Raw genomic sequence first — 24,242 nt, forward strand, 5'->3', positions numbered from 1 at the left:
AGCTTGCGAGCTCTTTGTGACACCTGCACACGCAATACGCCTGGCACGAGTGGAAAAAACGAAACAAGCCGCACCCGAGAGAAGAAAAATGATTCGCTTTCATCTTTTTTTTTAACGCCTCCCGAAGAAGTGATAAATAGCCCTGAAACACAAGGATGAGAAATATATCTCAGAATGTTCATCTACGCAAAATGCCAATATTAATTTGCTTTATACTTGAAATTCCCTTTATCCTGATATTGATTGAACAATGAAAATGCAATGCACAGACTAATTTGCGTCTTGATCTGCCAGATGACAGTAGGTTTCAACATACATGTGCGATACCATCAATCCTCATTCAATTTCAACGTTCATGCTTTCGTTCAACGTTCGTATTCTCGAAAACTGGCTCGAAATGGTAATGAAACTTGTAACTGGCTAATGGAATATTCCTAATGACAGCGAAAAACCAGTAGTCCAGGTTGTGGCGCGAAGATCAATACTCGTTCCTGCCCTTTGACTCAGTGCTGCGCATCTAAAAGGACGCATCCAAGGTCCGTGTAATTCAGCCATTGCTGGCACTGTATGCTGTCTGAATCCCTCGGACGTTTACACTGCTAGTTGCAAAGTCGCACTTGTTTCGATTTGTCCGTCGTGTGACGCCCAGCAAAGCGATACTAATCGAGCTACGCCGATCCCTTGCGGGAAGAGGAAACTCTCGAGGTGTGTCGTAGTCCCCTTACTCGCCTGGGATTTATACGCAGCAACAGCAATGCGATGCTTGCCGCTGCTTAAATATACGAGTATATGTATATAACTCAATGCTTATGATCAAGAATTAGTATTTTTCAGTATTACGACAAATCGCGAAACGATGTTATAAGTTTTATAATCTTTGCAATTATTTCCTTGATAATTCGTTGTTTTTAATCTCATATCATATCCGACATTTATTAACAATGTGATTCAGAACATTTGATTTCTAGATACATCTTGGTCAATTTTCCGTCAATACTATACAGTACTTTGTGAAAACAATTGGATGTCTGATAAGTTATATTAATTACAGGCTGATGAAATAATGTATTTATTTTCTATTCACAGGATAATTTATCTTTTGATCAACAAGTTTATTAAAATAACCGTTTCCCCGTAGTTAGGACCATTGTTAAACATACAATAGCTGATTGATTTGTTAAAAAAGGCAATGAGGAATGGTAGAGCTGTTCAATTGCCTAGTTGGATCAATTCGTGTGCTTCATATTTTATATGAATTTCCACACTTGAAAAATAAGTTATAAGTAGCATTCATTTGTTTTGATCGACAGCAGTACAATCGAGCAATTTGCAGATGCTATTTTACGTAAGAGGTACATCATTTGACAACGTGATATTTTCTCAGGCCAAGTCTACTGAAATGTATGCTCGCGTGTGTGGTTACATACAAACGCTCAGGGGCAGAAATGAGATCTCGCACAAAATAGAGCCTTTGCTCTCTTTAAAGTCCATTACGACGAAACCATTACTGCAAGCTCTTGCGCAATCGAGCCGAGAAACTCGTATAATGTGACCCACTGCGAAACATTGCAAAATTTACGCTTGATACTCTGAGCTGCGTTGTAAAATAAAAAATTTCATTTTGCACGCAAGATGTTCTGTATTCACCGGCATGATAAAGTATAACGACAAAACGCACTCGTAAAGTTAAACAGTCCGCATTGCATTAATAAAGCAGATTGATGTGTAAATAAAATATTGATAACTGACGCGGTCCCCGCGGACGCAGAACGATATCCTTTTAACCCGCGAGCTTCGATACTCGCGGGCGAGAGTGGAGGCGCGTGTGCACATAACGAGCGCGAATAAAGTCGGACTCCGTTTGCCGCTTTATTTCGTTTCGCCGCGAAATTAGCGCGGGAATTCTCACCAATGGAAAATTCAGCACGCGCGCCGACCCGCGATATTGCGCTCATTGGCCGGGGCAGTATGGCATTGATGGAATGCGCGCACAGGAGCACATTCAGCTCTGACTTTGTGGATTGGCGCGCTGAGCTGATAACGTACGCGAAACCAGCGGTGAAAACTGTCTGTCGAGATCCTGTCATTTTTTTTCCGTGCTGCCTGTTGAAAATTCAAACATTCATTTTCTTTTTATCACAGACGTTGGCTTTTCATAAATGTTTTTACGAATGTATATATTCGAAATACTACTCGGCTGTAATTGAGTATGAACGTTTCCGACACTAGTCCGGGAATTACGTCGTCCACCGTTGGAATGGGCACACTCAAATTTCGAATGACCGTTCTTTTCGACGGTACTCTGAAATTTCAATTTATCGTCAACAAACGTGATCTTTCTGAAATGTTTCTAGCCAAAACCTTCTAGTTTTCGTTCGCTCCTAAATTCAATGACAGCCCACACGCGCGCGCGCGCGCGCGCGCACATGCCTCAAATGAAGTCTCACCGTTACACGACGACGCTTGATGAGTAATAGTTTGGCTAGTCAATCATATTGTGAGCGTTACTCGCCGTCAGTCAGCGAAAATTGCCGACGGAAATCGATTGTCCGTCGGTAATTTGGCGAGATCGATATCCTCGATATCCCGAAAATGCAAGTTATATATCGAGGAAGGAACGCGGTGTACGCGAGGTCGGTTTGGAAGCCGAAAAATAGTCGGAGCAGCCTCGTAAAAGGCGCACAGCGAGCTCGATCGACCGAGCGGGGCGAGCGATGGCTCGAGGAAAGACGGGGCGATCCGCCGACGAAATTTCAGGCAGCGCGACGGTGCGCGCGGCCTCGCGTCACCGCAGCGTCGAAATTAACGCGCGCTCTCCATTGTTCCTTGGCATTGTTCGCGGCCCCGCGCGCGGCCACATAATACGAGCGCCCGCGCGCCGTCGCGCAGTCTTTCATTGTTGGCATTATCGACGCGCGGTATTGACGGAAGCTTCCTCCGCGTTCGGGCAACGGGTTGCGAGCTTTTTCCGAGGGGGTGACTGGCGGGATGGCGCCCGATAGCGCTACGTGATCGGTGTATTACTCGGCTCGCCACCTATTCCGCGCATTTGCCCCTTCCTGCGTGGCTCTCCATTTTAGCTTACTCTCGAAGCGAATCACGTTGGTCGATTGATTGTAGATTCAAACCGAGTCGGGCCGCGCTTTTGTTTGATTTACTGCAAGCGCTAAGTTGGACAAACGGAGCCGACGCCGCCGCGTCTCGCGATGCAATTAACGCCAATCGATTATTAGGCTCGCTCGGCGCTTTTGCATCCATGCTGAGTAACTTCAACAGCCGAGCCATAAAATAGCGTTGAAAGCGTGCAAGCTGCGAGCAAGCACATACAATGCATCCAAATGCAACGCGATAAATATAGCGTGTCAATGTTAATCGGAATTAACCCTATAAATTTCACCGATACACCGTCGAGTCTCGAGCCGTACAAAAGAAAAAAATACTTTTACAATACAAATCTCCAGAGCTATTATTTGCCACCAAGGCGATATATTGAACAAACAATAGCTCTTTCTTCCGCCAAAAATCCAAGTTTAATATAATCGCGTGCGCTCCCCGCTTTAATAATGGATAACCAATTGACCCCTTCGCATCCGTAAGCGAGGAAAGAGCAAATAAGCGATAATTTAAGACGGGAGAAGGTACAGAGAGTCACGCCTACGCGGCACAGAGGGAGAGAGCAGCAAAAATGAGAAGCAGGTCACCTGTCGCGTATAGCTATATAAACGCATACACAACGAGGCGAACTTGGACGCCGCCGAGAGAGAGCTTACTCGGCCAACACACCCGATGCTTAATGAGTCCGACAGACGCGAATTTACGGCCCCCCTATGCGCACGTTAGCGTCATTTTACTCTCTCTCTCTCTCTCTCTCTCTCTCTCGCACGCGCGGATCGCTGCTTTTTCTTCTCGTTGCCCCTTTTAATTAAGTTTCTCTGCAAAGCTCGAATCATAATTGACGAGGAGGAGGTCGAGCCGCGTATAAAAATTCCCTGTAAAGCTGCTCTCACTCGCGGTTCCTCCGACACATAATTGGGCAAGGCGCGCGGCGCTTTCGTCGTTTTGCCGAGGCGCCCCAAGCATCATTAAAAACAACAAAAGAGCCTCGCAGCTGAGGTTCGGTAATTGCAAAGTTCTCGTGTTACGGAGGCTTTTTGCGCTTCGTGGGATATAATCATCGAGTCATACGGTGAGCGCTTACAATGTAGCCTGCTTCAGAGTTTAAAGCGGCCGTGATTCGATACGAGATAAAAATGCCGGAGTTGAATCTGCTTGATCGCCATTGGATTTTGGATCTAACGTTGAAATTCACTTCATGTCTGAATATTAACGTTCAATTGAATTTGCTCCGGGTGTGACGAAACGCAATTTACAATCTGCGCATTTCGATTTCCGTAGTATCATTGTTAAAGGTGCATCGATACAAAAATTCTTTATCGTAGTACTAACGACTGTTTGCCTGTAAAATTAACTCAGACAAATTATAATCTTATTGCGATTTAACAAGTATTCTATCTTGAACTGATCTTCCGTTACTTTGTTTCTTTCTTAATATTATTTCATTAGATAAAGTACAAACTTCCAGCCGCAGGCGCATTTGCGTAGTTGCAGCACTTTTTATTCACTCGTCTCAATTTTTCTTTTTCTTAATCCTTCTCCTTTTATCGAGTCGACCGACCGATTTCAACGTCAGCGAATGTTTAAAAGTATGTGTGGTTTACCGTTGGCTAAAAGTTGATATTTAACCGTTGTTCCGGTGTAAGGAAACTGAGTTGACGAAGATAACGAATAATTAAAAAATTAGCTCAACATTATTCACAACATTGATTTCAATAAAATGTATAATAAAACGAAAAATTAATACTTTTAGTCGTCAAAAAAAGTTTTTCTGCAAGGCAAGCAAGAAAAAAGTTTGCCCTTCATTCTCTTGAACTTTCAAGGCGTTCCTTATTTTGCTAATACTTAAAAGATAAAAGCTGAAGAATTTATCAAGAATGCCTCTGAATTTCTTTTCCTTGAGCTTCAAAACTTTGAAATATTTCACTGCCTCTTAAGTTTTTGTTGTTTCTTTTTTCTCTTATCATTCCCGAAGACAAAAGGGGCACACTGAATATCCGATAAAATTGGAAATCATGTGGAATAAAGCCGAAACGCGTATAAGTAAGCGGCATCAATCGATCGCCGTAACCTCATATATAACATAAAAAAGTACACTGCGTGATTTTTCGGTAGTAAAAACTGCATGCCGCGCTAGCTGCGATCTCCATCGATCTTATCGTTGGAAGTCTTCAAGGTGACATTCACCTATAAGACCTGAGATGTCTCCCGCCAGGGAAAGCTCGTCCTCTCCAACGTCGTATAAAATGCTAATAAAGACTTCATTCCTCGGTCGTAAAGTGTGCAACGCGAAACGAGGAGAAATATCGCAAGGCGACTTGCGCGCGCGAGAGCTTATTACGAATGTACGCTGCACGCTCGCCCCGTGTTCACGGAGCCGGCAAATATTTGCGAGCGAAGACCTCGCGCCACCTCCATTGAAAATTCTGCGAAACTTTGTCGGCTGAGGCAATAATGATGATGAGACTGCTTACCGTTGAATTATTTATTAACCGACGATGATAAATCAAGTGGTTGTTGTTTATTAGACCTGATGGGTTCAACGCTCCTCGTGACATATTTTTTTCTTCTCGCTGTTAGATATATCGTTGTTATGTATGAAAGTATATAACGAGAATTGATATCAAGTTGGCCCAAAACGAATAATCATCGAAGACGATCAAAGCACATTCGGACGATCAAGAGAAGATAGAATTTTGCGCGGCGGCGCGGGGCAATGCGGAAATGCGGAAAAGCCCGAGAAGAGACGAATGAAAAAGGTAAACGGCACACAAGCGGGAGCAGTTGAAAAAAAAAAGAAAAAGGAAAACGAGCTAGGCGTATCGCAACAGTACAAAGCGAGAGGAGTTTCCGCGGAAGCCCCCTTGAGGAGCCGATGTTGCTGGTGTCGCGAGCGAGGAATAATCGAATCGCGCCGGCATGCAAACGAGCTTGCGCGCGCGCCAACGGCTTCCGCGACGTTCATTAACGTCGCATTACCAGAGCGCGCGCGTTCATTGCCAATTTATCTTTTTTCCTTTTATTTTTCCTCTCTCCCTCCCTCCCTCCCTCCGCCTCCTCGCCGCGTCTCCCGAGGGCTTTTTCTCCGGCGCGGAGAAAGTCTCGCTCGAGCAGTAGCGCGAGAGCATTGTTTGATTTCCAAATGCGAGCGCTCGGAATACATGCATGAATCAGTATTTTCCTTGATTCGATATGCCAACGCGGCGGGCAGAATGAGCTCGCGAACGAGCGAATTTTTGCCCGATTCGGATGATTCTCGCAGGACCCTTGATCGCATCGAGTGACTTCCTAATGGGACGCTGATTACGCTAAAAGCGCGCGAAGGTCGGCGGTAAGGGTCAGTCAAGCAGTCGAATGGGCGATGCGCACGATTTCGAGGCGGCAGAGAGCGAACATTAAAGTAGAGCCTCCTCGAGCCGAAGCGGGCCACTCGTTCTCCGGCTCTCAGCGCACTTCACACCGTAGACTGCGCTCGAGAGGGTAAAATAATACTCACAAAGAGCACGACGTTGTAGATGTGCAGCACGTATTTGAGGAAATTGACGGAGCAGCAGCCGTCGTCGCGGGTGCGTATGCGGGTATTGGTGCCGGGCAATCTCTCCGAGCCCTTAGCCATTTTCGCGTGTCTTCTTGTCCAACTGCTGCCCACCGCTTGCGCTGCTTTCCTAACTTCCTCCTGCTACTGGCGTGACGCGTCGTCACCTTATCATTGTCCTGCAACAACCAAGCAACATCACTTGAACGTCTCTCGTGCTTTTTGGCATATTTTGCCGCTCGGCGCCGTCGCCGTTTATTTCGCGCGCGCGTACACCGACTATAAAAATACGCGCTCGCGCAAGTTGACGAGCCACAACTGCTCGTGAAAGATAATTGCATCGTGTATATATAATACGTGTATTTGCGAGAGCAGTCGATTTGCGTCGATGGCACACCGCGCGAGGTCAATTATTTTCACACTCGCCGGGGGCTAACAGTGCAATATTCTCCTCTGAGCATGCTTCTGACAAGGGCTCGCGCGTCGTCGTTCGTTCCAAAACTCGCCGCGGAGGTATATTCGCAAGCGAATCCGCGCCGTAATGCGGCGAGCTCCACTAGATTGACAGTGCGCATGCCCTTTAGCTCTACACGCGAGATATAAATTTGTCAACGTTACATCCTCCCTCGTGCTTGGCAGCGGACCAGACGATTTCCGCTTAGGCGGAAACCATATAAATCGTCGGATTTTCACGCGTCCCTTCGAGAGCTTTCCCTCTCTCTCTCTCTCTCTCTCTCCCCGGCGAGAGCTGAGTACAGCCGCTGCACGGCGAGCTTGCGCGACCAGGGATGCATTTTTGAGAAATTAGAATGTAAACTCTCTCGCTCGACGTGAGAAAGTGCGAGAGCCGGCTGAGTTATTTTACAATGTATATTTGCCATTCGGGGCAAAGTGTGTTCGCAATAATTACACGAGTATTTCGCGAATCAAGTGTACATTGGAAATTCAATGATACGATTTTGATGAATTTCGGAAGATATCATTGGTTATTGGTTTCACGAATAACAACGCGATTCAAATTAAATCTCAAAGCTTCAATTGCGCAATGTTGGTAGGTCGACCAATATCGTTTGAGACTGGTCCGATTGCGCGTAAAAAAAGCCTTCGTCAAGAGCATTAAACGTCAGTCTTCCGAGTGATTACTGTTAATTAATTGAAGTAGCCATTGGAAGAACGCGAAAGCGACAAATAAAAAAAGAGCAAAATGTACCTGGTGAAAATTGCAAGCGATGAAAAGCGCTACACTTTGGGATTGCACGACGCTAGCCGCGCCACGCGTGACCCATCAAATTAGAAAACATTTCGTCGGCAGAGCAAAGCCACACGTGAAAAGTGGCGGTACGCGCGCGAGCGACACGAGCGTCGAAAATTGAAATGTGTGGCGCGCAGCAGCGACAAAGGGGGATAGCGGCCCGACAGCGGCGACTCCTTGCAGACAATCTCGAGCGGAGCGTGAAACGAAAGTAGTATAGAGGACTGAAAGTGGCGCTCCCTGTGTGTACGTACAACGTAGCTGGCAGCCCTCCAATAATGCACATTCCCGCGGGAACACTCTTGCACAAGGCGCTGCTGCCGCTGCCCCCGCGAGAGGATCTCGCGCGCGACCGCCGTCCTCGACGTAAATCTATTGTTACCCTCGCTTTTAATCATTCCACTACCACACTGTGCCCCCGGCGATACACACTTAACTTTTCGCCTCTTTCGGTCACGTTGCTCTGCCTGCTGGAATTTATGGGAAATCCATTGTCGTCGTAAATAAAGAGCATTTTTCCATGAGAATTTTTCGGCACGACATACCCAGTGCGTCGACTGCACTTGCGAATAAAATCAAATCGCAATTCTTACGGCTTGGATGGTAAGAAATGGACAATTGTTCAATTACGGTTAGCCGCAGGGTTAATTAAGCTTACGCGACGAATTTAATTTCGATTCCTTTCGACCTCTTTAAGGTTCATTAAGTCTTTTAGAACAGAGGGATGCGTGTTCTACTTAATATTCAACGCGTACATCAGCCCATCAAGATAATTAAATGACCTATTACACTTGATAATTGCTTGCGGATGTCTGGATTGCAGAGAGACGTTTGCATTAGTATGTAAAACTAATTTTCTGTTACGTGAATAGACTAGTTCGTTTGAAAAATTAAAAATGTCACCCGGAGATCACGTCGGGCAAATTTGTCGATATATTTGAGAAAACAAAGCATATTTACCTTCTCAATAAGTTTCGAAATACGCGATATCGACAGAGAAATAATGGTCGATGAAAATCGGAACTCGGCAACTTCTCAAGCGAACGCGCAGGTTATATCTCAAAAGAGGGATCTCTCCTTTGTAAAGGAAGGAGAAGGCGAACGAAGGGCAAAGTCATAAAAGTCAAAGACAAAGGTGGGGTCGCGCGCGAGAATCGTATAAGAAGCGAGAAAGCACAAAGGAAGTGAAACCGAAGAAAAAGATGATGGCCGATAGGAGAAGGGTGCGACTGAAGCGTGGGTGTGAATATCATGCGCACCACGCGCGCGCGCGCGCGCGCAACGCGCACGTACACGTAATGCAATAAAGGCAAGCGGTCGCGTGGCGCGCGTAGGTGACGCTGGCCACGCGTACCGCGCGCGCGAGATACTTTATAATGCATGCGGAGGCGTCCCCCTTCCACTCCCCCTTCTCCAACCGCTTATTTCGCGCGCGTAAACAAATGAGCAGAGCGTGGGGCGCTCCGTTCCTTTCGCTTCCTCGTCTTGTTTTTTTTCACAGGCACACGTTCGTTGGGCGTGCGTACCGGCACGATGGGCCGTCCGTCGACGTTGGCTTTTACGACCGTGTGAAACTCTTCGCTCTCGCTTGCTTTCTTTCAATTTTTTTATCATTATTTGAATGCGAGAGCTCGCCCCGATTTAATGTAAGTGCGTGCACTCGGCTATTCAATTATTGCGATTTTATATATGCAAATCGCTTACTCGATTTTATTTTATCTCACCAACGAGACCAACGCCGCGAATAATTATTTTTCTTTCTTTTCTGATTCGACTTATTTAAATTCAATCTTAGATGTTTCCGATCTTTACTATATAACCTAATATTTAGTATAATATAACGAGGAAAAATAATTACTTTATTGAAGTAGGAATTTTTGAAAAAATAATGTCTCAAAGAAATGCTAATTCACGGTAAACCCATGTGTTTAAATTTAAACGTTTAAATTCAGCGATAATGTATTTCTTATGGGTGACGTCACAATTACACATTTAAAACGTTTAAATTTAAACACATAGGATTTTAAGGTTTTGCCGTGATTGAGAAAAAGTTATTTGTTTTTAATTTGTCTTGTAAATTAATTATACGCATCAATCAACGCAAAAATGAAACATTCTTTTTCTAAAAAAGAATAATGCTCATAACAACAGTGTTTCTTAAAGTAATTCTTTCTTCAATGGTAATGTTAGTATCATTCTTTAATGCATTTGAAATTGACCTATGTTGCAAATACGTCCATATCAGAAATATGAAAATAAATTTCGAAAGTTTCTAACTTGTACACGTTGAACATTGAAAAGTAGGACAGCATAAAATAGTTCGAAATTCCAAAAGACGCTAGGAAACATTTTAAATGCAGTGAATCAAGTAGTTTTAGCGCGAGCAGTCGAGTTGGCGCGATAAAGATTGGAGTGTACTCGCGTACACTCTGGCGCTGGACTTTTGGCTACTAAATCTCTCTCTCTCTCTCTCTCTCTCTCTCTCTCTCTCTCTCTCTCTCCGCGCAAGAAGTTCAAATGGGATGCTGAAGTAGAAGGTGCGTTATCTCGGTGTTTTGAGAAAATGTTTCATCCCAAGCTCGACGCCATCAGTGAATTCAATATCCGTCGACATTAGCCGCAAGAACGACTGCAAGCTCGTGCGCGCGAGAACAAACGCTCGAAAGTGCAAGAGTGAATAAGAGGTGGAAGACAAACATGGATTTTCCTATCCTCCCCCCCTCCTTCACTGCGGAAAAGTTTCGTTTCGCGGTGGGAGTTGGAGAGCAGAGCGCAAAAACCTCGAGGAAAATCATAGTCAAATCACGAAGTCTTGCTTTTGCCTAGGCAGTCGGCGCAAATATCTATTATCGAAAAGCCCTGCTGCTGATTGACACGACTATGCGACGTCGTCGAGTAAACATAGTGAATCCTGCGTGTACCTGCAGTCTTGAGTTCACGCTGCTTACTGCCATAAGGCAAAGGAAGTCGCGCAAGCATGTAACGAGGAAATGACGGTAAGTAACGCGACATACCGCCCGTGCACGGCTCATAAAGGAATGAAAGCCAAGTTTCTCGCTCGCGAGATCTGTATTGAGAATTACGCTGTGCCCTCCGCTGGTGCCATCTTCGAGTTTTGTTATGCTAAAACTCGAATTCGTATGCTCTCTCCTTTTCAAATTTACCTGCGCGACAGTCAAGCAAATCAAGTTGAAGTTTCGTCGTGTTTCTCCAGATTATGATTAACAATTTCGTCCAATTAACGGAAAACCATTTACAAGTTCGTTAATTTTTGTATTAACACATCTCGCGCGTGAAACGAAGAAAGAGAAACTGGAGAGAAAGCGGATGGCGAAGTAAAAAGGGGAGTGGCGACGATGAAAAAGCATAATGAAAACTACACAAAAGCTCAGGTAAAAGAGATGAAAATTAAGGACGAGAGATAAGATAAACGCGGTATCTTCGCGTGCGCGTAAACAAAAGCACGAGAGGGAGGGAGCGAGGGAGCTAAAACGAGCATAGCTGAAATTTATTATGCTCGCAAAGAAAGCAAGAAACGGCGGGTGCGATATCGCGCGCGCGCGCGCGCGCCTGCGAAAGTGAAATTAGAATAATGGCCAATGAGAGGTAATGGTTCGAAGCCGATGATAAGTGACGCGCTCCGAGGGGGAGGATGTATAACCCGCGCGCCAAGCGAATTAATTAAAAGACCTTATCTTTGCCGATGAATAATTTCGTTCGACGATAGCGGCGAGGAGGGGACGGTTACTCCAGGCGCGCCCGCCGCGACGAGAGTCAAGTTGGACGGCAATCGGCAGCGCATCGTTTCCGCCGTGCGCCAGATTTAAAAACTCGCCGGGCGGATAAGCTCGCAACGACAACTCGACGAAGCTGCGGCCTGGCGAGGTGTACAGGGTAGCGCCGAATTTGGCGCCTTGCCTCGACTGCTCTTCAGTGAAGCGAGACGCCCAAAGAACGAAAATTGATTCGCCGCGGACGTGCGCCCGCGAGAAGCGAGGAGAGGCGTGTGCCAAGCACGGCCAAATATTTGGACGGCGTGTGCTGCTGCCGCCTTCGCCGCCGCCGGCCTCGCGCGGAGAGAGGTTAAATGTTGCAAGAGCGAAAGCGAGCGAATAGCGACAAGGAAACCAGGTATACACGCTCCGCCTGGCTCGCCTGTGCGGACGAGTGGTCCTCGCTTATTTGCGCGCTCTAATTTGAATAGCCGGGGCCTTTTCAACTAGACGAGACGTCGTCGTCGTCGTCGTCGTCGTCGTCGTGCAGTAGCAGCAGCAGCAGCGGCACGTGTCTACGCGAGTCTGTTTGCTCTGCATACAAAAGCGCGCGCAGCTCTTCGTCTCACTCTTTCTCGTACTACTACGTCGCACGCGGAGGGCAGACCAGAGACCGTTCGCACCGAGAGGAGGAAATCATTTTTTCCCCCTTTTATTTTGTTTCACTTCCGCGTCAGACGGAATTGTAAACGAGCTTAATGAGTGTCATTAAGCCTAACCGGATCAGGCTTGTACCTTCAAAAATCACGGGTCGTTGAGTCGCGCGTGCGTACAGGCTTTTCGCTCGTTGTTAAGTCGACATTTTCTGCAATTACGCTGTTATTCGTGCGCTCGTTTTGCGCTTTTTAATTATGAATGCGTCTGCTTTAATGGTCGATATACTTCTTTGGCAATACTAATTGATAAACGCAGTGATGCGAGCTTGTACGCTCGTTGCAGCGAATGCGAAATTTATCAATTTTAAAGGACGGGTCATTAATGAATAATGACTGTGCCGAAAGCGGCGTAACGGTCGGCCCATCTGAAAAGAGCATATCGTTGATGCAACGCTCACAAAAAGATCATTCGAAACGGCTAAGCCATAAATTTTCAGTTGTACCATATTAGTTTGCCAAACAATGAAACCGAACGTCATAAATGAGAATTATTTAGCACTCGATGTGGCTAGGGTACAAAGAAAAGAAAAGAAAAGAAAAGAAAAAAGGAAAATACGAGATAAAGCTAGCGCGATGAAATATATCAAGTTCGGCTCGTGCATCGCAAAAAAGTTAGAGAAACAGGGACAGTACGCAGGACCCTCGTGCAAATTGAGCTTATATCCGCGCGTCGATCTGCTGACCTCTCGGAAACGTGCGCCATCACCGTCGTGAATCGAAAGGGCACAAGTCAAATGGAGCAGCACGTTGAAGCCACGATTTCGAGGAGCTTTGCCGAGATATTCTTTGCCCCCGGACACTACACACCCCGCAGAATCGTTCGTAAGCGAGAAAACAAAGTATTTTTGTGCTTCTTACGAGCCATTAGAAAGCCAACGGAGTCTCATTAATTGATGAAATATGCGAGAAGGAGAGTGAGAGAAAATGCAGCGAAATAATGCTCTCAAGATAAATGCGATTACGGGCGAGAGAAAACAACCGGAAAAACATCATTAATTTCGAAGCAGTCAACGGATTAAGCTGTTCTGCTACTTTCTTACGTTCTTCGTGTGTTAGCTGTGAGTCTGAATAGGTTCCTCTTGCTTTACTTAAAGATGCTCGCGTGCCGCAATTACCAAGACGTAAGCTCGTTACGACAAAGAGCCAACGAACTTGGAAAAGGCGAGAGACGTTTCGCTTATCCAATGGCGTCGTTAACCGATTCGTTTCTTCTTCTCCGATTGTCGTGAAACGGAGGACAAAGAAATGCCAATCGAAGTGGCAGAAACGCAAAGGACAAATAGTCTTGCCTCGTGGCTCGCAGCGCGCACCGCGGAGGCTTTTCTTCGGCGATAAATTAATAGCCCGTGTTGCTTCGAGCGAATTCTATGAAATAAAGGCAAGCCAATAGAGGGCTAAAAATAACAGTGAAAAGTGACGCGGCAATTCGTCGTGGCCAGAAGAAAAACAAGAGGGATACTTTCGATAGACGGACAAAAACATCGCGGGAGTCGATAACGAGGTGAGGCACGCGGGATAAACGGGCGGGTGCAAACGATGCCAATCGCGAGACTGACAAATCAGCAGAGAGAGAACTTACGGAATCATTACGCTACTGCCGCTGCAGTCATGGATTTTCAGGCACGAGGCAAGCCATTAATAACGCTTCTCCGCTAGCGTTTGTGTGCAGTGCATCGGTATACCTATAGTAGCCAGCTTTACATTCTGGCTGTGTAGGTGCATTCCGTGAACGATCTTTTGACTCGCTCGCTACTCCGCGAGATTATGTGCAATCGATCCCGTTTTACGTTCAAATGGATGCACCCGCGCTTCTAATGCTCCCTGCTTTACACAAATTTCGTTTGCATCGACGTCGTTTTTCTTTTTTATGTTTTTTTTTTGGCTTTTTATAGTTTGCTTGTACAAGTTATGTAATGTGGAAATGTTATCTGATTGAATGAATTTTAAACGCTTATTATTTTGTACGGTGTTGCACGAGTCTTTGAGTAACTAGCTTTTCATCGGTCAAAGTTTACAGTTGCCCGTCGATAACGATTGAATCTGTATTTCTCGATGGAAATTTTCTCTTCTCGACCAGCAGATATTCGCGCGAGAACTTTGAATATACGTACGCGCGAACGAAATAATTGTTACAGCTTGATTGTGAAAAAAAGTTGATTTTCGCCGAGCGGAAGCTTCGGTAAAACGTAATTTCGGAACTGAATAAACTGTTCAACAATTGCAGAAAGAATTCGCAAAAAAAATGTTTCATTAAAGCGACCAGCGCGAACGGAATATGAAAATAAAAGCAGAGACAATTCTAGTGAAAACAGAACAAAATGTTCAAGTGTCTTTTGCATAGGAAAAGTAAGCAAGCACAAGCGTACTAGGTTTCGTCGCTAATTAACGAAGCAATTATTTCGCCAAAGAACTGAAGCGACGTGGCGTCACCGGCAGTGGAAACCTGCACTCACCACCGAAGAGCGAAAAAGTATCGGTGAAATTTTGCAACGCGGATAAGTGAGTAATTGTTGAGGGTAAAAAAGTGATAGGTATACAGAAGGTTGTAATGACCAAGGCAATCGTATCAATTTGCAGTCGTACGGCGGTCTGTGTGTACGTGTTAGCTGCACTAGAGTTCCCAGTGCATAGCGCGAGCGAGGGCCATATCCTCATTTATCCAATGTCCTAGGCCAATTTGCCAATCGAGCCAATCATCCAGTCGTATTAACCTTGCTGCGGCGGCAGTTCTCTCTCTCTCTCTCTCTCTCTCTCTCTCTCTCTCTCTCTCTCTCTCTCTCGCTCCCCCCTTATTGCCCGGTTCCTGCCTCGTATATATGCACACTGCGCGCCATTGTTGCGTAATGGCCTCGAGGCTCTTTTGCTCTATCTTTTTTTTCGTCTCCGTTGCTTGTTTTTTTTTATCTCTGTTTACCTCGCGAGTCGGTCTTTTGCCGCGGTCGAGGACCTTCTCTTCCCATGGCGAGCTTTCGTTTGCCCGGTCTAATTTGAGGTGGGCGCTGGCGCTGACTCGCGTTTACATCAACTTCTATTTCCTGTTTAGGTGCTCGCTCGGCTTTCAAGCTCGCAGCGCCGGATACGAGGTACCGTCGTTTCTTCCTCGCAGTTCATTATCTTGCCTGGCGATGTCATCCGCGTACAGCTGCCGACTCTGCTGCGCGCCTGACCGCGCACGCCTTGTTCTACTGAAACGCATGAAGTCGATTCTGAAGTGGCGGCGCTGAATAAACGAGGCTCGTCTAATTTAACCGTGCCGACAAGATATAAACTTAACGGTGGAGCATAGATTGTCGGCTGTGCATTTGGCTTGGCGGCAACTTAGAATGGGGCAATCAATAGTGAAGCTCAATTTGCATCCGTTCGTCCGTGTAATCATTATCAACGGCGATGGGGGAGCACGGAGCTGACGAATAGTTTGCACCGGAGTCGCGCGCTCAAACACTCCAAGGATTTCGTGGAGCGGCGCGCAAACTCCGCCGGCGCGCGGCCCTTTTTGCAAGGGCGTAAATTCGGGCCGGGCGCTGACAACAAAGACGCGTCACTTGTCCGAGGCCGAGCTCGCTTCTCCCGCTCTCCCGCGCGCGCAAAGTCACGGATTCACTTTGTATGAGCGCGCGCGCCCGTTTATCTGCCTTTGCCAGTCGACGCAGCCTCGCATTGTTGCAACAGCTTCTTTTGTTTCTCGCCGCCTGTCTTTGCGACCAATTTTCTAGGCGCTATCTCCGCTGCGCGAGACAAGTGGTTTGTCATTTCCACGCGCTGCTGCCGTCGACCGCTCGGTAACTCTGTGCATAAACACGCGTCTTATCGCGAAATTCCGATTTTTCTGCATCGCCTGCTCTCGCTCGTGGCTTTGACGTCAAAGCGAATCACACGGCCGCCGCGCAGCCACAGAGTCATTTTCGCAATGGCTTTTCTTCGGCTTCATACGCAGACTTGATGTGTTTTGTCTTTGAGCGAGAATTCCACGAGTCTATATGTATAACAGTTTGTGCGCTGAAGTACGTTGTAACGTGCTTTTCAGAGAATACTTGCTGTACGAAACACATCAAAGCAAATAACTGCATTGCCTTTGCATAGTCGTTCTGTAATCAATTTTAACTTACATCAGCTTTGTATTTCTCGCGACGGGTTACCTATTTTATTTTCAAGTATTCATTATGATGAAATATACATTTTATTTTTATTTCTAGTATGAAAAATTTATTAATAATATAGCTTTTTCAGACTTATTTTTTGAATTGCACTTTTACGCGTGTGATATATATATATATATATATATATATATATATATATATATATATATATAGTTAATGGAGAATATTTTACGATCGAATTTCCCGGCAACACCAATATTAGCTGCTATCTTGCGATTTTCGTAGAAGCCAGAAGAGTGAAAAACAAAAAAGAAAAAATAAACGATAAAAATTGAGTGAATCTTGGTAGAAATTTAAGAGGCGGGTCTTGAGATTAATGGAACACTTTTTGCCTTCTCTCCGTACAAACGCAAAAAGTACGTCTTTTCAATCATCGCGATATTTGACGTTTACCAGTACGGCCATGCGCGTGACAAGGCCGAAACTGGAGCAGTCGCGCGGCGCTCAAAACGCAAATCGGCCGAGTGATTAAGTGGCCAGCGGCGGCGAGGTGCTGGATTAACGCAAGCTCCGACGCGGCGGGCAAAGCGCATAAATTCATGCCCGCGAACAGTGTCAACGTTAACGAGGACGTGCGAGCTTACCCGAGGGACACATCGCACGCTCAACGCTCTCTTTTCGTCCGCACATACTTCGCTACATTTCTTTTCGGAACTTTATATGTAGAGTTGCATCGAAAAATGCTTTCAACTGCTACATCGTATTTTCACATTTTTTAGGATTTTTAGATTAATTCAAACTTTATTCTAATAATTTCGTATAAAGTGTGTGTGTGTTTCTAACAAAAGTAACTAGAAAAGTCAATGTTTTTAGGATAGACATAAGATTTAAAAAGTAATATTGTTTTTTATAATATATACAGAACATTGCAATTTTGTTCGTATAATTTATCTGTAAATACGTGTAATTTATTTGAGTCAATGCAAAAATTATACACATGTCAAGAATTTTTTCAAACTCTAACCTCAAAGTCGCACCTTTGCTGCTTACCTACGGCTATTATGTTCAAAAGTAATATTTGCACAATGTACAAATGTATAATGCTTGGTTGGATAATAAATCGCATTTTAGTGAAGTTATAACTACAAGAAATAAATAAGGAACGGTAAGTAATCACTGTTGAAATGAATAAGAACTTACATTGTTAGATGACATGTGTTTATAAGATGTATACTATCACAGGAGAAATTTCAATATAAATAATAGTGTGGAGAATAGTGTGGAGAAATTTCAATATAAATAATAGTAAATAATACATTCTTGGAATTCGACAACTTCACCAACAAGTAAATATATATTATAGACAATAACTATGATTTATAATAAAATGGCAATAATATCGTTCGGAATAGTTATTTTTCAAATTTAAACATTTAAAGATGTATCTTTTTAATAAGAACGGGAGTAAATATTTTTTTGGAATTTTACGCAAATTAATAATTCACTAAATAATTTCTATATTTTTAGTTATCGCGATAATACGATATAATCGTGAATTGTCGAAATTAAATTATGCATTTAGAAAAAAATATCCCTAGAAATGAAAGAAGCCAAAAATATTAAACTCTTTAAAAGCAATTTATTGCACAACATAAATATTTTCTACGAAAACACTACTCCTTGCCTCGTACGCCTCAATATTACGAAAATTCTAGAAAAGCCATTGTGTATCAATGCCAATGATGACACAATGCCAGAAGTTTCACGTGATGCTTTACGTATATAGTTTATTAATGATAATCACCCAGATAACTTTTACGTTTATCTATTGACGTAACCTACGTCAGCTTATCAAGCTCAATCATCTCCCCAGTCGAGTTACTTATATCAGTAGTCTATTGTGAATCACACAGCTAACATCGTACTCTACTAAACTACTCTATCAATGTTCTTCGCAAATAACATTAAATACTATCTATCGTAGTGTTTTGATTAATTTAATGAAAATGACGAGCGAACGAAAGAAAACTTTGCTGTTTTTGTTTATATTTTCTTTAGTCTCCCTAGTCCATTCATATAGAATATTAGGTGTATTTCCACTTAATGCTAAAAGCCATTTCATAGTAATTGAGGCAGTGATGAAAGGTCTAGCAAAGCGTGGCCATCAGGTTGATGTTATATCGCATTTTCCACAAAAAAAGCCTTTGAAAAACTACATTGATATTATAAACTTGGAAGGGACAATGGAAACGTTGGTGAATAATTTTACATTAAATTTCATACTTCAAACAAAAGATGACGATACTCGTTTTATTGCTGAAGAGTACGGCAATCGTTTATGCCATTTTATGGGTTTTGAGGAAATGCAAAAATTGATAAAGAATCCACCTGAAGATCCCCCTTACGATCTTGTTATTACTGAGGTAATTTTGTACAACATTTTATATGTATTTAAATAATCTACGAAAATAAAATGATACTTTTTATAATTGCTTATTTTTATTTTCAGGCATTTGGTGCTCATTGTTACATGGGACTTGGATATGTTTTTAAAGTGCCTGTAATAGCCATATCATCTGCAATAGAATATCCGTGGGTTAGTTATTTTATTGGAAATGACGACAACTTAGCTTACGTTCCTAATGCCTTACATATTGGTGCTGGTCAAATGAATTTTTACGAACGATTGAAAAATGTCTTTTTGAATTACATTGAAATGAAAAAATTTCACAAAGTCACAGAAATAAGTCAAACGGAATCTATGCGCAAATACTTGAGCCCTGATATTCCTAATATTCGAGAGATAGAAAAAAATGTAGCTTTAACTTTGGTAAATAGTAATTTTGTATTATCGGGAATTAAGCCAACAACGCCTGCTTTAGTTCAAGTAGCAGGCATTCATATCAATGCGGAAGATCAAATTTTATCAGCAGTAAGTGATTTTTGTTATCAAATAGAAATCTAGTGTTGATTATTCAGAAAAATAAATACTCAAAGTTTAATCTTGATATCCGAAGAATCTTAAAAAGTGGATGGATGAAAGCGTTCACGGAGTTATATATTTCTCATTTGGATCAATGGTATTGATAGAAAGTTTTCCACAAAACCAAGTGAAAGACTTTTATGCTTGTTTTACAAAAATCGCACCGATTAGAGTTTTAATGAAAATTGCAAATGACACAAATTTGCCTAAAGCTTTGCCTTCAAATGTTAAGACCTTGTCATGGATTCCTCAACAAGCAATTCTTGGTGAGTTCGCCGTTGAATGTATTTTCGGTACTACATTTAATTGATTGGATTACTGCTGTATTTTCCCAGGCCTATTATTAGAATTATAATAGATCGTTTTACTCGACATATCCATTATTTTTAGCTCATCCGAATACAAAAATATTTATCACTCATGGTGGACTTGGTGGAGTGCAAGAGGCTCTTTATTTTGGTATTCCGATGATAGGAATTCCACTTTTTGGTGATCAATTTCGGAATGTAGAAGTATTTGTAGCAAAACAGACTATGTTAAAAATTGACCGCGAACAGATATCCAAGAAAACCTTGGGCTCGGCTATTGATGCACTAATTCATAATTCTATTTATAAGTGAGTAGTTATTTATTAGAAATTTTGTAAAAAGTAACATTGGTTGTTAATGTGATTTTTAATAATAGGGACAAAGTAAAGTACTATTCCAAGTTATTTCGAGATCAACCTATGAGTCCTATGGAAACTGCAATATATTGGATAGAGTATATTATTCGAAACGGAGATAAAGTACTGAGATCTCCAGCTCTTGAGCTTTCATTCATTCAATTATCCCAACTTGATATTTATGGATTTTTATTAATCGTTACCATCAGTATTCTATCTATGTTGATTATGTGCGTTAAGTTCCTAATTAACATATTTAAAAATAAATTTATTTCAACAGCTAAAACTAAGAAAATTCTAACTAAAAAAACCGAATAATGTCAATTACTGAGTAAATAAAATAGCCAAATTATATCATAACGTAAATTTTTTTGTTCAATTACCGTCTTCCTAGTATTCAAAATAATAAAAACCAGTTACCTGATATAGCAATACTAGTCAACATTAACCAAACGTAATATTTATCAAATATTTGGTGAAATAAGTCGCGTTAATTTATTTATCGAACTTATAAAAAACCATTTTATTATTTTAAGAAGTTTGCTCATTTACAAGTTTCGCTGAAATAAACTTGAATCTCGCAAACTGCAGCAATGAGAAGTGAAAGCAAAGATCAAATGTAAACGTTGAATAAAAGCAGGCCATTCAAAGGTTTCTGTCGTTCGTCGATAGGGAGAAAAAAAAAACAGAAGCAAGTCCACCCCCGCCTGTTGATCCATATTCATCTCTCTCGGTTGTGCTCTTTTTTTTCTCTTTGGATCTCAATCAAAAAATGTCGTGGGCCGATTGCAAGGAAGAGAAATACCATTCTCTTTCCTGCGAACGTTGGCAGAAGAGGATAAAGAGAACGACTCGTTCGCGTGGGGGGTTACGCGCTTGTCTTTCATTATCTTTGCGCAACTATTCTACTTTACTATTCTACTTCAACGATCGTCAATCCTAGTTTCTCGAGCCAAACAAAATATTGGTTTTTTTTTCACCATGAGTACGAATAATAAATTGTGATGACACATTGTTTGCTGAATTTTCGATCGATGTTTTTTCGCCGATAAAAAACATTTTTAGTGTCGTTACGAAAGAATAACTCCAGTCGTCCGATCTTCAGTCTTAGCTAAGTTAGAAATTCAAGAAAGCTTGCATCATTCTTGAGAATAAGAATTCCGCGAAGCTACGCGACCAGCTAACGAAGTTTTGTCCAAGTGCCAAATTGTACAATCGAAGTCTCAGAGCTTGAGAATAAAAGTATTACAAGGTTAAACTTCCAAAGCCTAATGGAATTTCGAATCTACAATCAGTTGAAGATTGATTGAGAGAAAAAGGAAAAGAGCAGGCGATGCTTCTTGGTAAGTAAAAAAACAGCGCAATGGATGCGCAAAACAAGCGAGCGGCACGTAAGCTCCGTTAACGCCTGGAAACTCACCGAAAATGACGAAGCTCATGAGGCCGTCAAGCGATTGCAGCATCGGTGTACTAACAGCAGCGGCGGTGGCAGCAGCAGCAGCAGCAGCAGCACCAGCAGGGCAAACAAACAAAAGCCCACGAACGATCCTCTTCCGCACAGACACGCACAACTCCGGACCGACTGCGTTACGTGTACAACGCGAGCGCACCTTGCGAGGCTCCCGGAGCTGAATAAACGCGAGGCCCGCTGCTGCGCTGCAGCTGAATCGACCATCCGGTCTCTCTGCCAGCTGAAGCAATTGCCCACGAGCGCGGCTATAGCTGTACGCGTGTGCCGCGGCTATATTCCACGTCACCACGCAAACGCCCGCGTACCACTCAAATTCAACGAGATCGACAATCTACTCTCTGCGTCTAGGTTTATGCTTTTTCTTTATTTCTTTTTTTTTCTTTTTGTAGCCTCTTTTAATCGCGCTTTTTTCTGCTATCGCTTACTCGTTATTTTTTTCCCCGTGGCCTGCAGTTTATCGCTGCCTGCGAATATGCATCGTGTTGTCATCGAACGATGGTTTTTTTTTGTTGTTTTTTCTGGTTCTTTTGCATTATTTTTATGTGACTTTATGTTTTTCTACTTGGAATAGGTATTTTTGCATACGTAGTAAGCATGAAAATGGTAGTTTAAAGAAAAAAATTTGATGCAGGTCTGCTAATGTAAGAAAACAAATAAGCGATCAGCGCCTATCAAAAGAATGTAAATGTAAGCAAACGAACGCACTCGGAATAGATTTGCCGAATTTTTGAGAAACCATTAACCCGAATCTGGTTTGCTATATACGTGCGAAGGGCACTTCTCGAGATGCTAGAGAAAGTTTTTGGCAAGTTTCCGAAGTCGGCTCCCGATCCATTGCCCGAGTCATTGCCATAAATATGCGCGTTCTCAAGATCAAAACATTGAATGTGACCTGAAAAATTCGAATTTTCGCAATTGGTACTGCTTTTTGAATGACTGTATAATTATCCCTTCTCGCTGTATTTTTGATAACTTGTATAAAAATGTTAATGGATATTTGTATTTTGCAGAGCTTTTTTACTCCGTCGTTCGTACATGCGTTCGTAAAAGTTTACAAGTATTGGAGCACTTCTGACGCTTATTACAAACAATAAATTACTAAATGTCAACGAGCAACATAGATGAAAGCACAAAGCTATCTTTTATGCTTTTGTTATAAATAGAACCACGTAACGTACGAACATGACTTCATCTTGCATAAAAAATACACAGTCAATAAATCAATAAACATCGATGTCTATTACGACAATAGAATAGATATTTTCAGTTGATTCAATATAACAATAGAGATCCATTTGCCGGTTGTTACATTTGTATGAAAAGCTCCCAAGCGCTGCAAGCGTCCTCAGATGATCGCAATCAAACGCGGGCTTGATTTATTCGAGACATTTAGCCGCGAAGTAACAATACAGTCTGCTGATTCTAATGTATTAACCCTTTGAGGCCATTTGTACAATCTGGCTGAACGACCGGAAGGCTGAAAGTGCACACGTTAGGATGGGACCTGTGGCATTGAACTTGCTATAAATACTATTGAATACGTAGTGCATCTGATATGCTCGCGCGTAGTACACGGGCGTCTGCAAATGAGGCATTCGCTTGGTTCGAGTGTTATTTAAAGAGAACTTAACGGCAATCTCGTTTGTCAAAAGTTGAATAAAAATCGACGAGTGAGACGAAATATTTGCGGGAAAGTTTCTCGCACAACGACAACCCGCCAACTTTCGTAATCGCTTCTCGCGTCTGCGCATGCTTTCAGAGATAGGGCATCTCCTCTCTCTCTCTCCCTCTCTCTCTCTCTCTGTCTATCTATCTATCTAGGCCATTCTTATTCGGTGAAGCTCCTTTATTCCCAACTTTATATCTCTCGTTTATCCATTCGCATTAGTGGCAATTCTCCTCTCTTTGTCGCGGTCGCCTTTCAATTTTGCGCTTCGCCAGCACATAACAATCTCCCGACGTGGTTTCTCACGATCAATGGTGAACGACAGCTCTCCCGTTCTCAATTATTATTTTTATATATCTCTTCTTTGACGCCGGATATAGAGCGCGACGAAACAATAAGCCAATTTCGCGAGAAACCGGGCGAGTGGGGAAGATGTGATCGATCCTCCAAAGCTACGAGAACTCCATTGGCCGGGAGGGAACAAAGTGCACTACACTCTCTCCGACACCTGCAGCTTCCTCCTCCGACGTAGATGCCGCTATATTGTTTCGCGGCGCGATACGAGATTAAGAAATGTGGACGTGAGATAGCGGAACCAATATCTGCACGAGGATACACTGTCAAATCTCTTTACCGGCGATGCCTCATTTTTTTTTCTATCTCTCCGTCCTCTATTTTTATTGGACACTTTACTCAAGCCCCCAAACAGCTTATAAACGAAATGGGCAAAGTATCAAATATTTGCGCGTCCACGAAAAGTTTAATAAAAATATCTCGTATTATTTTTTACGACTGCGCGGAAAAACAAAGAGCACGTGGCTTTTTACGAGCGGAAAAACAAATAAGATCCATATACCACGGCGAGAGGGAGGGTGAGGGAAGAAGGGGGAGAAGTGAAGAATAAAATAAATGGCGGTGCGCGCAATTTTTCTCGCATCCTGTGGTCTCTGCCATAGTAGCAGCATCCATTCAGTCGTTTCAATTTATACGAGCGGATCAATAGCCATCCCTCTGACGCCCTAAACATTCGC

General features: G+C 43.1%; 2 protein-coding genes across 6 annotated transcripts in view; one reads left to right on the forward strand and one right to left on the reverse strand.

Moving 5' to 3' along the window:
• LOC131663688 (CD151 antigen-like) overlaps positions 1 to 24,242 on the reverse strand; it is a 178,852-nt gene that overhangs the window by 59,468 nt on the left and 95,142 nt on the right. For 3 of the 4 annotated variants that reach the window (XM_058934224.1, XM_058934223.1, XM_058934221.1), the window contains one exon: positions 6,611 to 6,828. In XM_058934224.1, coding sequence (XP_058790207.1) covers positions 6,611 to 6,730 — 120 coding nt within the window. In that variant the 5' untranslated portion in view covers positions 6,731 to 6,828. Of the gene's footprint in view, positions 1 to 6,610; positions 6,829 to 21,494; positions 21,724 to 24,242 lie in introns of those variants that run through there. The other variant, XM_058934222.1, reaches the window with a different exon arrangement.
• Positions 16,920 to 20,431, forward strand: LOC131663686 (UDP-glucosyltransferase 2-like). Of its 2 annotated transcripts, XM_058934220.1 has the most exons (7): positions 16,920 to 17,592; positions 17,670 to 17,773; positions 18,666 to 18,850; positions 18,937 to 19,359; positions 19,445 to 19,676; positions 19,801 to 20,026; positions 20,095 to 20,431. In XM_058934220.1, exons 3-7 carry the CDS (start codon positions 18,671 to 18,673, stop codon positions 20,390 to 20,392), a joined length of 1,359 nt encoding a protein of 452 aa, XP_058790203.1. In that variant the 5' UTR covers positions 16,920 to 17,592; positions 17,670 to 17,773; positions 18,666 to 18,670; the 3' UTR covers positions 20,393 to 20,431. The 2 variants fall into 2 exon arrangements, with proteins under 2 accessions (XP_058790203.1, XP_058790202.1); XM_058934219.1 differs by lacking the exons at positions 16,920 to 17,592; positions 17,670 to 17,773 and having other exon boundaries at positions 17,839 to 18,850.

Source organism: Phymastichus coffea, unplaced genomic scaffold (assembly GCF_024137745.1).
Source record: "Phymastichus coffea isolate CEN01 unplaced genomic scaffold, Cenicafe_Pcof_1.1 PCOF00038, whole genome shotgun sequence".
NCBI classification, from domain to species: Eukaryota; Metazoa; Arthropoda; class Insecta; order Hymenoptera; family Eulophidae; genus Phymastichus; species Phymastichus coffea.